The sequence below is a fragment of the Cibotium barometz genome, chromosome 5, assembly GCF_041138505.1.
Source record: "Cibotium barometz isolate CiBa-2024 chromosome 5, ASM4113850v1, whole genome shotgun sequence".
NCBI classification, from domain to species: domain Eukaryota; kingdom Viridiplantae; phylum Streptophyta; class Polypodiopsida; order Cyatheales; family Cibotiaceae; genus Cibotium; species Cibotium barometz.
The window spans coordinates 30,902,149-30,920,214 of NC_141050.1; the positions used below are offsets into that span (position 1 = coordinate 30,902,149).

The following is an 18,066-nucleotide window of genomic DNA, read 5'->3' on the forward strand; positions in this document are numbered from 1 at the left end:
AATTACACTTCACGAAATTCCAGTTCATGGCCTGCACTTTCACGGAAACACCATTTCACGGGATTAACTTTCACGGGTTCAGGCCATTTCACAGAATATTCCTTCACATCCAAAAACCTGCAATCTCATAGGATTAGACTGTTTCACGGAATACACCTTCACGACCAAAAAACGTGCAATCTCATGAGTTCAGGTTTCTTACGAATTACGGTCTCACGGCTTAAGAACCTACACTTTCACGATTTAAGCCTCATCACTCACGGATTAAGCCATCTCATGCATTGACACTTCCCCAATGATCTTCAATATCCATTATATATTTGTTAAGCTTATTGGTTACTATTCTTTTGGCTAAATTAATGTAGCACCTGCTCCATGAGTGTATATCCAAACTCATGCATAGGAGAACATTTGCACCAAAGCCTCACCACCATCGACAACTTCCAGGTACATCTTCCATGGTGGGAGAAATCCTGGTCGATGGTACAACCCATTGCCTGGAATTTTCCTTCAAATTACAAACCTCTCTAAACCAAAGTGAAGCAATGCCTAAAGAACGATCAGTCTCAGAGGTGTCATTTTCTGAATTCTATGCAGCCTTGCTTAAAAGCTTCCAATCAGCATCTCTAAGAGAAGATGAGCTCCTTCAAAACCAAACATCCTACAAGTGAGGAACCAAATGCCTTTTGTTGAGCGTAATCACTATGACCATTCCAATTCCCATTGTGCATACAAGGCACCTATTTTTATATACTGTATATATTATAAAACCTTTGGTCATGATACCAAAAAGTGTCACACTTCATCCACAATTGACTCAAAACCTTTATCTCCCGTGCACCAAACAGAAACAACCCAAAGGGTAGAAACTGCCCAGGAATCAGTTAATCAAACACTCCATTGTTTCTATTGTTGTGGACCTCACAAGGTGGAAGACTACACAGTTTGGAATACTTCCATGCCCATAGTCACTGACGCTTTGTGACCCATGTGTGAACGATATGGCATTGACCAAATGTTCCAAGATTGCCCAAGGTGAGTTGCTTCAAAGCAACTTGTCTCACAAAATACAACTCTTAACATCTTAAGTGTACAAAATGGGCAATTATCCATGGTACCCTTGAATAAAAGAATGCAAAAGAAAATACCTCAACATGGGTAGAAGAACATGCTTTAAAGCAGAACCCAAAAGAAAAAGCAAAACCTTCTAAACCCAAGAAAAACGAGGGACAACAAACTATTAAAACCAAGGTTGAATTAAAGGATAGGGAAAGGGAGCCTATGGAGGACATAAACCCAGAAGAGCCAAAGGCTACAAATGATGTTGAAGCATCCACCTCTCAAAGGTCACCACACAAACCACAAAACCCATATGTGCGACCCTGGGAGCCCTAGATGAGTCACTAGAAGTATCTGAATATATCCTATTTCCCATCTTTTCCCTTCTGCTGGGATGAGGACTTGCCCTTGCCCTTGTTCTTCTTTGTAGACAATCAATCCTTAGACAAATTTCTTTTCTTCCCACATGAGTAGCAATGACTACGATTCTTCTTCTGCACTAAAGTTAAGGCATGATTCGAATCAAGAGATAAAATCTTTAACTTATCCTGTGTCATGGGACTAATTACTCTTCCAATAGGATGGAGCTTAGGTCATCGAAATTTAAATGATTGGTAGTGACATGGCATTGAAAAGCTCTGGCAAGACCATATGTGTCCCATCAAGCTTGTCCTCATTTGTCGTACATGGGGAGCCACCACTACTGCAGGAAAACTATTTGCAATCCTTAAATCTCAACACTCCAAGACTTTCCTCAAGCAGATCCAACAGATAAGAGCACAAGGACCAATCAACAGATCCTCAGAAAACTGAGGAAAGAAGGGGCTAGATAGTAGCAAAACAGTCCACGTAACTTCTCTAGAAAACACCCAATCAGAAGGGAGGAAATCTGGGGAAGAGGAGGAACTATCGAAGCCACTTGTCAAGCTACACCACAAGTTAAAACATCACCTTTCACTGCTATCCAAACTATAAAAACAGACCACTAATCACCAACGTAGCCCCTCTATCTAGATTGCAACTAGACTCCATGAGAAAACATAAGGGCAAGCGCACTAGAAGAGAAAAATGCAGATGAAGAAGGGGCGATTTATCAAAAAAACATAGCCCAAACACCACCAGCCCATTGTGAAAGTCCTCAAAGAAGCAAAAAACCCAGTCCACCAAGGTTTCACCATGATGCCTTGTAGATGATGCAGGGACACAAGCACCACAAAATGAAAATGTTGATTAGAAGAGGGTGTAGGAGAAGAAAATGTGGGCACTAATGAAAAAACACAATAGCACTTCGAGAGCACTTCTTGCTCCAAGAAAATGCAGATAGAGGAAAGGGGTCGCCTAGAGGTGGAAATCCAAGACCTAGATGTTTGATACCATGTGAAAGTATGAACATGCAAAAGTGATCAGAAGACACAAAAAAGGAGAGAGAGTGAGAGAGAGAGAGAGAGAGAGAGACGGGAAGTAGGCAATGATCAAGTTTTATTATCATACAAGGGATTGAGCATACAAGGGATTGAGCATCAAATGGGTGAAAGTACATATACGATAGGATTAGATTGCATCAAAAAGTTGGAGAGGCCCCCTTTATATAGGAAGGCCACGATTGCCACCATAAAGCTGGCCGACATCCCACAACTAGCATAAATCATGACAAAAATATGTGTCCCAATAAAGAGCCAAATCCCACACACTGAGATGCACAAAATTCTAACAATATGTGACCTAGAACTATGGAGCACTAGCCTTGCATGGATTGGTTGCCTCCACCAAAATGGGTGTGATTGTGATCTTAAAACCCTCTAAATGACTATTGGATGACTATCGAGTTGCATCTAGAGAGGCGGGGGATTCTTACTAGATCCATAAAACTAAAAATAAGGCATAGGTATGTCATTAACAATATTTCCTTATCTTGTTTTCATTGCAAAGTTGTATCTTAGAAATCTAGTGAATTAGCAGGACAAAATTAGGTCACCCCCAAGCTTGTAGATCATGAATACTTCTTTTGGTAGTAAAATACCCATCCAAGGGGGGAGGATCGGGTGGGGGAGGGGGAAAGGGGGATTATTTTGGCAACTATTGTACTCATAGTTCCATTTCTTTGCATTTGATGCAAACACTCTAGTTACCCATGGTGGCAAGTTCTCATGACTTTCTATGGAGAGGAAATGTACAGGTTGAAGGTGTGTTTCTCTTACTTGTCTCGTCTATGTTGCTCAAAGTATGGTCTCTTGCCTATCTCTTACCCAATGCAAAAATCAAGCTCACAAATCTATGGTTCTATGAGATCCCAATTATAGAAATCAAACTCACATATCTATGGTGCTCGTATCTATGCTCAGTATCAAAGTGCTAACTTAATCAAATCTCTACATATAAATGCTATATCAAAGTTCCAAAAATAGATTTCATATGCTCAGTACTAACTAAAGTGCCCACATTTCTGTAATAACTATATGCTTAGTACTAAAGTGCAGAAATTTTTATTTGTAAAGTACTATATCAAAGTTCCAAAAATAGATCTCATATGCTGCATACTAACTAAAGTGCTCAAATTTCTATTTGCTCAAATGACGAGGTTCTGTACATCAAAAGAACATAAGTTACACTACTAGTCCATGGGCTCGTAGCGACGATAGAAGCGACGCAAAAGCGTCGCTTATGCGACGCATCGAGCCCTCACTATACAGGGGTCGTTGTTGTACGTTGCTTAAGCGACAACAATAGCGACTTCTGTAGCGATGCATATGCGTCGCATAAGCGACGAAATTTTAAAAAGTTATTTAACGTCGCTTAAGCGAGGATTGATCGCTTAAGTGATGCATGGTACGATTACGTCGCTTAAGCGATGACGCGCAACGGAAAAAAACGGACAAATACAAAATTTATATACCGGTTGATTCATTTACATTAAACATAATGTTGTCTATATTTTTCTCATGATCTACCTACTGTTGCTCTCTTTGTCGCTTGCTATCTTGCAATTGTGATTGCACTTCCTGCTGTCGTTGTTTTTGCGGAGATTGGTCAGACACCGGTGCATAAACGAACATGAATTCTGGTAAACAACACTATCTAGCTCTCTTTTATTGTTAACTTTTGAAAATGAAACACTTTAACTTTAACTATTTTCAAGCCTTACGTTATTTTTATAATACATATACATATACATACACATACACATACACATATACAATGTGCATGCACATACATAGTACATACACACATAGTAGTACATACATATGTTTAATGTTATGCATGCATAATGCAAGCATGCATGCATTATATATGTATGTATGTAAGACATTATGTATATATGTATGTATATCACATGTATATATGTATCTACATTGTATGAATCCATGCATGTGTGTATGTATATACATGCATCTATGTATGTATGCATGCATGCATGCATGTATGTATGTATATAAGCATTCCTGACGAACGGGAGCAGGGAAGGGGATAGGGCCATCTCGGGGATGGGACAAAGATCGACAGTTCAAAAAACTTTATTTAACTTTAACTATTTTCAAGCTTTACTTTATCTATATAATACATGTACATAAACATATACATATATAATACATATACATATACATATACATACACATATACAATGTGCATGTACATACATAATAGTACATACACATATAATAGTATATACGTATGTTCTGCATACATAATGCATGCATGCATGCATTATATATGTATATATATATATGCACGGATGTATGTCATATGTAGTACATATGTCATATTATATATATATCTATATAATACATATACATATACATATACATACACATATACAATGTGCATGTACATACATAGTACATACACACATAGTAGTACATACATATATACATGCATACATGCATTGTATATGTATACATAATGCATGTACATACATAGTACATACATAGTACATACACACATAGTAGTACATACATATGTTATGCATATGTATGCATGCATGCATGCATTGTATATGTATACATATATGTATGTATGTAAGACATTATGTATGTATGTATCTCATCCGGCATCTGCTCTCATCCGGTATCCCGTACTCTCTTATTTCCGTACAGAATCTGACTGGTTTTCCATACGGCTTGCAGAAGGTTCCTGTCCCGCATTCTTCCGTACTGTATGCGGAAGGTTCCTGTCCTGCACTCTTCCGGATCCCCTCTGTACCCGTCTCTCTGCCTTTGGAACTCCATTCCAGTGTGCATTCCGGTTCATATAGATATTCTGGCTCCTTTCGGACCGTATTTTTCTTCAAAATGAAGACTAGAAGCAAACGGTGGCGTACTTCTATTACGCCCCAGACATGTTAGTAATTGACTCAAAATATATTATTTTACTAAGAGGAAAAATATACACAACCAAAAATTAAGTCTTTATGCCAAAATTTTGTATATACATGTCTATATCAAAAAGGGTCCTTACAGTATGTATATCATATGTATGTATGTATATACATGCATGTATGTATGCATGCACATTGTATGCATGCATGCATGTTTGTATGTATGTATGAATGTATGTAAGCAATCTCGATGAACGGAAAACGGGGATGGACAAAAAATGGCAATTAAAAGCTTTTTTAATAATAACTATTTTCAAGCTACTTGGTACATGGTACTTGGTGCACTGTACTTGGTACATGGTACTTGGTACATGATAATTGGTACATGGTCCATATAGTAATTGACATGATAATTGGTACATGGTCCATAGTAATTGGTACATGATAATTGGTACATGGTCCATAGTAATTGGTACATGGTACATGATAATTGGTACATAGTCCATGGTAATTGGTACATTGTACTTGATAATTGGTACATGGTCCATAGTAATTGGTACATGGTACTTGATACTTGGTACATGGTACTTGGTACTAGATTCGGTGCTTGGTACTTGATTTAGTATCAGACTCCATAATGAAACTTCGAACTCGCAATTGATACATGATATATGGTATCAATTGGTCGGTCTAACTTTGGGGTACCTTAAGCAATAAACATGGGAATAAAGAAAGCTTTTTAGTGTTAGACTTGGTACTTAAGTTGGGTATCATGTTGAAACCTCGTACTTGCAAATGGTTACATGGTACAGGTACGTGGTACATAAATTGGTACTTTGAAATCATGTGCTTTGAAACTTCATGGTTCGGATCTTTAAGCTTGAAAGCTAGCTTGAGTTGATACGTATCGTACAATCAGGGACCCCTGCAAAAAATATGAAAATCAAAAGCTTGTTAATATTAGAGCCTAACATAGAAAAACAGTCACTAGAACTACGATAAAGTTTTTGATTTGTCTCTATCTAGCTTTCCAAGAACTTTTGAGAAATTGGTGATGCTTGCCAATCTTTTGCTTCTTTTGATGTGTTACATTGTGGGCTCGCCTCTTTTCTTGTTTAGGATTTGTTTTGTTTTAAAACATATAGATAAATAAATAACGTTCTAGCTTCTCGCACATACTTAGGCTAATTAACTTACCGACAAATAATTAATTGTTTGACAATAGACAAATTCAGCAATGCAACCAAAACATATGTCAATATATATCATCAACAAATATATGTACATGTGTCTACAGTGTGTGGTGATCAATCCTCTCATATACAAAACAGATCACTAAGTATCACTACGTGAGCCCTCACTATATGAGTCGCTACTATCAGACTCAGAATCATCATCAACATCAGCACTGCCACCACCACCACCCGTGCCCCCAACCACAACACCACCATCACCACCGCCACCACCCGTGTCCCCACCCGGGATCACGCCGCCCGCCTCAGACTCTCGTCGTCGCCCCTCGGCCTCCTGTCGAGCCACCTCTGTCATGTCCTCCTCGCCATGTTGCTCTTGCATTACTTAGTGAAATCAAATAAGAATATATTAGAGTTAATATGAAAATAAACCACAAAATAAATCAGTGATACCCACAAGTGGATCAGGCATGTCCGGAAGTGTCGCCTGCAAAGCACGGTACCCGTAGTATGTAACGTACTCCATCTCCTATGCCGTAGGTGCACGACCATAGTCTTTGGTCTGCATCAAGACAGAACCAAAGACTTAATGAATTCTTCATTCAATAATAGTATCTTTGAAAGTTAAAATTAGAACGATTTATACTCACAAATGTGGCCACAAATCCATCTCGACCCATCCGAGATGTGTGACCAACTTGCAGTCTCTTTCGTGCTACCATCTATGTAAATTTAATTAAACAAAATGACGTCGGTTAGAGAATATTTAGAATCAATCTATCAAAGTTCAAATTAATTCTAATATACATTAGCAAAGGCACGCACCTTTTGCTGAGGAAAAGTGATGCATAGGCATCTCTCCTTACGGAAGTATTGCCATGTCTCCATGCACATATCAGCCCTCCTCTTGTTTGTCTCCACCATACAGTAGCGTCTATTTATTTTTCATATTGCATACCATAGAACTTGTTAGATTTCAGTGTTTTCTTTCATGGATTGCTTTTTTCTTCTCGATCATTTGATTAATGACTCGCGTTTTTATGGTACTTGAAAATCAGATTCGGACCAATCAGAGAGTACACCACCACCTCCTACTCGTGGTGATTGGGGTGCACAGAGTTCCAATACTGCACATGAACCCGTTTATGATGATTTCTACTACAACGAGTCTATTATATGCTGGTGCGCTTGTTGTCGTGGCACATATCGGAGGCCACGATGGGAGTGCTTTTCACATGAGATGACTCATGGTACTTTTGAGCGAGCACCGCCACCTGAGGAGCGACATCGACCTATGGTATGTGACTGTTCTCCCTTAGTTTTATTATTGGTTATTTTATAAATCAAAGGCTCATATATAATGTAACCATATCATATATGTAGGTATATTCACTTGATGATGAGGATGACTTCACTATCAGTGGTGCACATGTCCCTCGCACACGGCACGGACAGGTCACTTGTCAGCTGCAGCTCGAGGTTTCTCGACATCCTCTACCTCCTGCTTTGGAGGCCGAGACAGGTGGAGATCATCCGTTGCCTACTCGTTTGCATTCTCTAGTATAGACATATGATCAGAGACGATACGGAGGATGGCAGAGAGGATCACTTCCTTTAGATGGAGTGGTTTTCAGCTTTTGGGGCACTCGCTACATGATTGCTCCATCTACCATTAGTGGAGCAGGACAAGGCCTCTTTATTGCATAGGATTTACATGTGCCCCCTCGTTCAGAGGTCACCCTTATGTCTTTCTGTGAACCTATATTTAGATGGGGTCCATGGCATCAGCTTACTTGCTACATTCAGAGCATGAGTACTTATGGATTATGTCTCAATGTAGCCTCTCTTTCTGATAGAGGAATGACACATGCAGAAGGACAAAGACTCTATGTTGATGGAAGACCTTACTCTCAAGGAAACATAGCAGGTTTAATCAATAGTAGTCGAGGGATGAGTTCAAGAACCAATTGCACGTTTGTGGAGTGTGAGAATAGTCATGAACGAGAACATATGAGCAGGGATGTAGAAAGATACATAGTTGTCAATGCTATTAGATCATTACGTGCTGGTGATGAATTGCTGGTCAATTATGGATAGCCTAGACCTCCACGAGCATCCTGACTAGATGAGGATTGAGAGCTTCATTGTATACATTTCCTAATGTTATTTGGACCTCTTGTACCCTAATTCTATAGTTTAATTTGCACCACGTTCTCTACTGTCTCTATTTTAATTTGATAATCATTTTTTATTATCTGTAACTATTTTGTTTCTATATTTTCTTTTATATAGAAGCATGCTATTGATATTGCCTTCAAGTATGTAGATTCCGGATTGTGACATCGACAATATCACAAATCGACGTTCACATGACGCATCTCACATGTCAATAGAGTGCATGAGGATCCTACGTAGGAGTGATTCTAATGCGTATGCAAGACTAAAAAAACAATATTCTCAGGATTTCAATAATGTGCGGGACCATATCTTTGATGACGACGATGGCATGTTTGATTTTATTGAGGATTGGTATCAAAATAATAGTGCGAGCGATATTCCTAATAACAACGAGAAGTATCTTCGAGAAGAAGCTCTAAAGCGTATCTACACAGGAAGCCAACTGACACGACTCAGTGCAAGCTTACTTATTCTGAATCTTCAAAACCGTTTTGGATGGAGTAATATATCCATTTCAGCACTTTTGAAGTATAGCACCTCTATCTCTCTCTTTTAATAAAATGCATAAATGCTTTTGAAAAATATGTAGATTCTTGTGACCCTTAAATCCAAATTTGTAGTAATCATTAATATTTTACTAGTGCCTCAAGGGATTTACTCTATAGAAGACCTATACATCACACATACATTTAAGGGGCATGTATTTTAAGAATACATTAGTTATAAATTTTGAGTATTAAAAATGACTCCTTTTTCTATACGGTAACCCCTTTTTCTGTACAAACTTAAAATTTTCTATATAATGATCTCCTTCTTCTATATAAATATTAATTATATAAAATGACCCCTTCTTTTATATAAACTTACAATTTCTCTTGCAAAGTTCACAAAAAATCCATAAGTAAGTACACTTTCATAATTTATTTTACCCCAAAAAATTAAACTTACCCAAATACTTAAACTTAAATTTATTTTACCCCAAAAAATAAAAGATAAGAGTACATACATAAAGGGAAAGTACTCTCGTACAATAACATACAATGGTGGTCTATCGTGTGAACCCGACCATATAAGTTGGCGTTATAAGTATGCCATAACTCTAGTACTCTAAAATGGCTATCACATAGCTTGTCATCCAATGGTGGAATATCGGCAATAATCTCACCAACCATGCTAGTGGCACAAGTGCGGAAGCTATCACCCACGTGGGTCATCAATGTCCACCACCATAGCACTAGTTGAGCTCGATATATCAACATTAATGCATAAGCTTAATGCATAAGCTTAATGCATTATGCATTAATCCGTGGTGCTATCTTCCTAGACATGCTAACAATGCCAATAGGAAATCAGTATCAAAAGGAAACATAGACACATCAAAAATATAAACCACCATCCACACATTTATTAATAATAGATGCATCACTCCCAATAGAATGAGAACATGATATAACTCAATCACGTTAAGCATACTTGATTAAGGATCAATATCTAGAAGATCTAAAAAAGCATACATATAACAAAAGTCAACATCCAAATAACCATCCTCCTAGTGTCCTGCTGAAATGCTGTTGTGCCCCCCGACGTGTTGTAGAGAGAGAGAGAGAGAGAGAGAGAGAGAGAGAGAAATTATCACATGATAAAATTTATTTTTGGTGAAGCCTTATGCAATGCTTTGTAAAATATAGAGAGAATGCATGTGTACAATGTACGATGTACATTATTATTTTTTAATCTTTTTTGCATCTTCTTTTTAACCCATAAAAATGTGCTTTATTTGCTATTGGTCTTTCTTGGCATCTCCTTTTTAGACCAAAAGCAAATAATGTACAATGTACATTATTTGCTTTTGACCTTTCTTGGCATCTCCTTTTTAGCTCATAAAAAGCATGTTGTATTGTAAAATGCAGGTAGGTCACAATGAAACAAAAAAATGTGTGAGAGAGGGATCGTGTTGTAGTGTACTTAACAAGAGATATTGTTCAGTGCAAAACAATTTTTGACCAATGCCAATAATGACAGTGCTCAAAAGTAGCCTGGATAAGCATTCAGAATTTAGATAAAATGTTGGAAATATTATTAAGATATATAATTTTTGTTTCTTGAAAATTAACACACTAACAAAATTGAACCAAGATCTTAAAATTTAAGCCATGAGCTTAGTACAAGACCCATATTTGGCTAAAAAATATGCAATATGGTTTTTTTAAAAGGATACATAAGGATAAAAACTTAGAGATATGAACCAGGTTGAGATTCCAATTGGTATTTGAGCTAGTTCGGGTAGATAGATGCAGCTAGCTCTCATCAAATCAATACGGCTAGCTCTCATCAATTGATGTTTGAGCTAGTTTGAGTAGATAGATGCAGCTATCTCTCGTCAAATCAATACCATGTTTTCTTCATGAATATGAGATATGTATAAAAAAGATGCATAAGGACAAAAAAATGGTTAAATTTGAGATCGAGTTTCCAAGTGTTCCAACTCGAGCAAATAGATTTTATAACTAGATAAGATTTTTAAATTCATGTTTTTGGGACTTAAAAATAATAAAAGTGTACTTACATTAGGGTTTTTTAATGGATTTTGTAAGAAAATTTATAGTTTATATAGAAAAAGGGGGTCATTTGAAATAACTAAGAATTTGTGTAGAAAAAGGGGGGCATTGTATAGAAAATTATGCATTTGGCTTCGACAATTGCTTGTTGATATTGGTCATTCTCCTTCCTCAAGCACTCCTCTTAGATATGACAACCAAAGTGCTATTAGTCTAGCCAAAGACTACGTGCAACATAGCAAGTCCAAGCATATTATAGTTCATTATCACTATGTTCAACATGAAGTAAGGAAAGGAGCAATAATGGTAGAACATTGTCCAATTGATCAAATGATTGTAGAAATTCTCACCAAAGGACTCCATGAAGCTCGGTTTACACTTTCGCGAGATCAGAACTTGGAGTTAAAGAGGCCTCTCTTTTTGTAGATTAGTACATCTCACGTCATGTCAATTTTGTCTAGACTTGTACATAGCCTATAGACTTTAGGACACTTCACACATTAATTCACATCATGAATGCACATTTATTGTTTGTACTTTGTATAGAGAAGCACATTGCATAGGACTTTAAGGTGGCATTGTACATGTATATGTAGGAGCTCGGGTTTTTCCCTTGTTTTTCCAAGGGTTTTTTTACTCGCAGCTGGAGACCATTATTTGGGTGGGGGTGTTGGAGCTATATATAGCTAGCCATAACTCACTCTAGGTCTTGCCTATATATATGTGACTTGTGACTAATACGATTCATTCTTGTGGAGCGTATGTGGTGTCTCTTGTCTCGTCTCTCTCTCCCTCTCTCAACACCTCCAACGGACCGTTCTCCTCATAGATGGCAGAACTGAAAGTGGTGAGGCAAAGGACGACGAGATTAAGAATGAACCGCGAGAGAGGAAGAGGAGAAGTAAGAGTGTACGCGAGGAGAAGCTAGCAAGAGTGTATACTATGTGCAAACTGGACTCAGTGGCCTCGAACACCTACAAACTTGACCTCAAAGTTCACCATCTTTCTCTCCTTATTCATCCTCTTGATACCATCTTGCACGTTTCTGAAACAAACACGAGCCTTAACGTACTGAGCTGTAGCTGCATCTGTCTACAGCAAGAACCTCGAATACTCGACCTCGTGAATAACCACTCTCCACCAAAAGTAAAATTTATCATGTATACATTTCCTCTCTCTCTCTCTCTCTCTCTCTCTCTCACACACACACACAATTTGTTCATGGTGACCTCCTTGCAATTGAGAGTACAACTATGCGCATGGGCTATAAAGAAGATGCCAAAGAAAGACCAAAAGTTGAAAGTGTACATTATACACAAGCATTCTCTCTTACCAACAAACCATTGATTTTCTTGGACATTGCACACAAACAAAGTGTAGAGCTATGTGATATTTTCATCAACAATTTTTTGTACCTCCACCCCTCCTTTCTTTATTAAGCTCTTACAAGTAATTAGCCTCTTGAAAACATGAGGATGGTGCAAGCATATTCTTGTTATGAACCTACAGTTGTGATATTTCTTTATTAATCTCTTACAAGTAATTAGACTCTTGGAAACATGAGGATGCAAGTATACTCTTGTTATGTCCCCACTATTGTGATACATATCAAGTCATCAAACATGAGGATGCAAGTATACTCTTGTTATGTCCCCACTATTGTGATACATATCAAGTCATCAAACATGAGGATGCAAGTATACTCTTGTTATGTCCCTACTATTGTGACACATATCAAGTCATCAAATTCACCTCTCTCTTGAATACATTATAGCACCTTTCTCTCTCTCTCTCTTTTAATAAAAGTATAAATGCTTATGCAAAATATGTAGATTCTTAGCAATGTGGTAGTTAAATCCAAATTCGTAATATTCATTAGTACTTGACTAGTGCATCAAGGGATTACTCTATAGAAAACTTATACATCACATGTATTCAAGGGGTATATATCCCTTAGTTATAAATTTTAAGTATTTAAAGTAACTCCTTTTTCCATACAATAACTCCTTTTTCTTACAAACTCGTAATTTTCTATACAATGCCCCCCTTTTTCTACACAAATTTGAGTTATTCAAATGACCCCCTTTTTCTATACAAACTATAAATTTTCTTATAGAATCTATAAAAAAATCCTAATGTAAGTACACTTTTATTATTTTTAAATCCCAAAAACATGAATTTAAAAATCCTATTTATTTATAAAATCTATTTGCTCGAGTTGGAACACTTGGAAACTCGATCTCAAATTTAACCATTTTTTTGTCCTTATGCATCTTTTTTATACATATCTCATATTTATGAAGAAAACATGGTATTGATTTGAAGAGAGATAGCTGCATCTATCTACTCAAAGTAGCTCAAACACCAATTCATGAGAGCTAGCCGTATTGATTTGATGAGAGCTAGCAGCATCTATCTACCCGAACTAGCTCAAATACCAATTGGAATCTTGACCTGGTTCATATCTCCCTCTGGCCTTGCCAAAGAATGTGTTGTTAGGTCTTTCCTCCTTCGAGCCAAAAATGCAACATACCATTGTGGGTATCCTCGCTCTCTTATCACACTGGAATGATCCTTTGTGAATGGGGTGAAGGTAGAGCTCTCAATGCCTAGATGCAAGCAAGAAGAGATGGTCCTTTTCGCGATGGTTCTCTCTCACAAAAAGTGGGGGAAGAAGAAGAAGTTATTGCCAAGAAGAAAACCTACACTCAAACCTATCTAGCATGCATCCATCATGCAAGAAAGATTCAATAACAAAAGCAAGAAGAGAGAAGAAGAAGAAGGAGCTATTCCTTCATGATGAGTTAGTGTGTTTATTTTCAAGAAACAAAAATTATATATCTTAATAATATTTTCAACATTTTATCTAAATTCTTTATACTTATCGAGGCTACTTTTGAGCATTGTCATTATTGTCATTGGTCAAAAATTATTTTGCACTGAACAATATCTCTTGTTAAGTACACTACAACACGATCCCTCTCTCTCTCACACTTTTTTGTTTCATTGTGACCTACCTGCATTTTGCAATACAACATGCTTTTTATGAGCTAGAAAGGAGATGCCAAGAAAGACCAAAAGCAAATAATGTACACTGTACATTATTTGCTTTTGGTCTAAAAAGGAGATGCCAAAAAAGACCAACAGCAAATAAAGCACATTTTTATGGGTTAAAAAGAAGATGCAAAAAAGACAAAAAAATAATAATGTACATCGTACATTGTACACATGCATTCTCTCTATATTTTACAAAGCATTGCATAAGGCTTAACCAAAAATAAATTTTATCATGTGATTTCTCTCTCTCTCTCTCTCTCTCTCTCTCTACAACACGGGGGCACAACAGTATTTTAGCAGGACACTAGGAGGATGGTTATTTAGATGTTGACTTTTGTTATATGTATGCTTTTTTAGATCTTTTGGATATTGATCCTTAATCAAGTATGCTTAACGTGATTGAGTTATATCATGTTCTCATTCTATTGGGTGTGATGCATCTATTATTAATAAATGTGTGGATGGTGGCTTATATTTTTGATGTGTCTATGTTTCCTTTTTGATACTGATTTTTTTTTTTCAATAAAAGGCATTTTCATTACTGAAAAAAGACAATACAGGTTACAAGAGTCGGAGAATTAGCTATGGCCAAGCTCCTGATACATGGAATCATGGGGGATTACAGATTACCAAAGTACTGAGTTACAAGATGGCTTCCTATAGGTTACATACCGGGATTCATGGGGGATTACAGATTACCTAAGAACTGAGTTACAAGATGGCTTCCTAAAGGTACTAGAGCTTTAGAACATAGGAGAGATCAATCTTGATGAGTTGCTCTCTCTTTTCTTGTAGCTGTAGTAGCTTCAACTTCGCCTGAATGTTCATGGCCGACCTTTCAATCTGGACTTTAGCTCTTGAAATTTTGGTCTCAATGGCAGTGAGCTTCTTCAGGTAGAATCTCTCTCCAGCGGAGGTGAGCTGACTTTTGAGGGTGTTAGTATTCCGAGTACTGCCATTGTATAAGGCCGCTAGTCTTTCAAGCCAAAAGAACCAGAGAATCTCTGTTCTAATTACAGTCCACAGCTCCGTAGAGCATCCTATTGAATCACCAATGAGCAGATGTTTCCATGACAGTGATGTTTTCCCCCAACTAGCCACATATTCATTAAGTTTCTTAACCATTAGCTCTATGGCAGGGCACAAAAGAAATATGTGGACATCATCTTCTTCTTTGTTGCATCTGCTGCAAGTACCATTGCCCTTCCCGATAGCAAGAGCCTTTTTCTGAGTCCAGATGGCTCTGTACATGATAAGCCAAGCTAGGCAGGCTTTCTTAGGTTCCACATGTTTTCCCCATAAGGACTTAAAGAGAAAATACCATTGTCTTCTGTCTTTGAGGATACTCCATCTTTGGTTAAGAAACCGATGGACAGGAGGGGAGGAGACTATGGGAGGGATAGGCCAGATGTACCTTTGGGATTTCCACTGGAAGGCTTTCAACTTGGGGGGGACCTCTATTGTCATTAGCCACCAGTCTTCCCTCTGCCATAGCATCAGTCTTCTCCCAACAGTGTCCAGCTGTGAGTCTGAGAGGTTATGTTTAGCTATGAGATCCGCTCTTGCTAGCCATGTTTTCTTTTCTCTGTCCCACAGGTCTGCCCATATCTTAATGCCCATGTTGTGCAGCTTCAGAGCCTCTTCCAAATCTTGAGTATCCGTTGGTGGCAGATCAAGGGCAGGCCACCATATGGAGTCGAGAGGATGCAAACCCAGCAAATCTTTGAGGGCCGTGGCTAACTCCAACTGCCCTTTCACCTTCCCCCAGGCCTTCCATATCGAAACCACCAGTTCCGATCCTTTTGGGTTAATCCCGTGTTTGCTTCCAATAATGGTTAGATGGGGGAGGTTTTTCCATCTATGTTGGCCTCTAAGAGCAAACATGTGATTTTTCCTGTTGAGAAGCCACGCCCAACTCTTGTCCTGGTGCATTAATCCTCTCAGAATCCATTTGGCTGCCAGTCTATCAGCTAATTCTACTATGTCTAGAATTCCCAATCCTCCAATCTCAGTGGGGAGGTAGCAGATTTCCCATTTCACTTTGGCCACTTTCTTTACCCACGGGTCTCCTCCCCAGAGAAAGTTCCTGCAAAGGGACAAGAACATCTTCACATCTTCTTCAGGAGGTCTCCAACAGCTCAAGAAGTAGATTGCAGTTGGAATGATGCAGTGGTTAAGCACCATTTTCCTGGCTGCCATATTCAGTTGTCTATTTTGCCATTTTTTTAGCTTGACTTCAAGTTTTTGCATGACCCATTGCCATCTTTTCCTTAGAGACACTCTGAATCCCATAGGTATTCCAAGAATCCTAATAATTTCACCATCCTGGATAACCTTGCATCCTTCTTGTAGGAGCCAGTTAGGCGGGGGCTGAATGCTGGTTCTGATCCCTGTTTTGTTGTGGTTGATCACTGAGCCAGAGGCCTTGCAGTAGGTTTGCAGACATTCCCAAAAGGTGTCTATGCTGTTCTCTTCATTTTCCACAAGAGCATTGGAGTCATCTGCGAACATTTCCATGCACACCTGTTCTCCATTACCAAGTAAAATACCTTTCAGATCACCTTTGCTTATTCTGTCATGGATAAGCCAATTGAGTCCATCCGCCGCTATTGCATACAGAAGGGGGGCCAGAGGGCAGCCTTGCCTGATGGACCTTGACAATTTGAAGGCTTGTGTCAAATCTCCATTGACACAAACCTGTGCAGAAGCATTGCCCAATAAGGTTTTAACCATGCTACAGAATCTAGGGCCACAACCCATGTGTTTCAGAGCATCCAGCATATAGTCCCATCTAAGTCTATCATAGGCTTTGTCAAAGTCTATTTTAAAGAAAATGTAATCCTGCTCTGATTCTTCTGCATATTCCATAGTTTCCCAAAGCGTGATTATAGTGTCCAGAATGAACCTTCCTTTAATAAATCCCTTCTGTTCCTGTCTTATCCAATCATTCATATGATCTTTCAGCCTTAAAGCAAGAGCTTTGGCAAAGATCTTGTAAGCGCTATTGAGGAGAGTGATCGGCCTCCAGTTGGTTATAATGTCCCTGTCCTCTTTTTTGTGTATAAGTTTAATGATTCCTGCATTGACAGTCTGGGGGAGGGCTTCAAAGAGGAGGGCTTCATTCCAGATTTTGAGAAGGGGCTCTATCAGAAATTCTTTGAAGGTTTGGAAGAATTCCGCTGGGAGGCCATCTTTGCCGGGCGATTTCTTGACCTTGAGCATGTCAATGGCTGTGGCAATTTCCTCTCTTGTAATTGCTTTGTCCAGCCAATGGGCTTGTTGCTCAGGTACAGTTTTGCGCCTGCTCTGTTCAATAACCTTAGTGGCCCCCGTTTGTTCCTCATCCGAGGTGGTAGTTTCTGTGAGGAGCGTTTGGAAATGCTGTGCTATCCAGGCTTTATTGTCTTCATCCTTTAGCAATAGATTGCCTGAGCTGTCTTTCATGGGGGGGATTGTGTCCGCTGCATGTTTTACTTTGAGCATTTGGAACATCTCTTTAGATGGTCTATCTGCTTTCCCAGCCCACCATTCCCTGAAGAAGAGGGAGCTTTCCTCCAGATCTTGGTCTTCAAGCTTGTGGAGTTTGGCTCTCGTGTCCTTTAGCTTCCTCTGAGCTGTATCATCTCCATTGTCCACCCTGTCTTCAAGCTCTTTAATCTCTTCTATACAGGCTCTTTTCTTCTCAAACCTTATCTTTTTAACCCCTTTC

General features: G+C 38.5%; 2 protein-coding genes and 1 pseudogene across 2 annotated transcripts in view; 2 read left to right on the forward strand and 1 right to left on the reverse strand.

Annotated features, from left to right (window-relative positions):
- LOC147638351 (uncharacterized) overlaps positions 1-8,130 on the forward strand; it is a 34,892-nt gene extending 26,762 nt beyond the window's left edge. Inside the window, exons 4-5 of the mRNA XM_086796568.1 lie at positions 7,623-7,746; positions 7,986-8,130. Coding sequence (XP_086652694.1) covers positions 7,623-7,746; positions 7,986-8,130 — 269 coding nt within the window. The remainder of the gene's footprint in view (positions 1-7,622; positions 7,747-7,985) is intronic.
- The window catches only part of LOC147638350 (uncharacterized), a 232,323-nt gene that overhangs the window by 42,863 nt on the left and 171,394 nt on the right, over positions 1-18,066 (forward strand). The window lies entirely within an intron of this gene.
- LOC147638352 (uncharacterized) overlaps positions 5,115-18,066 on the reverse strand; it is a 71,908-nt pseudogene continuing 58,956 nt past the window's right edge.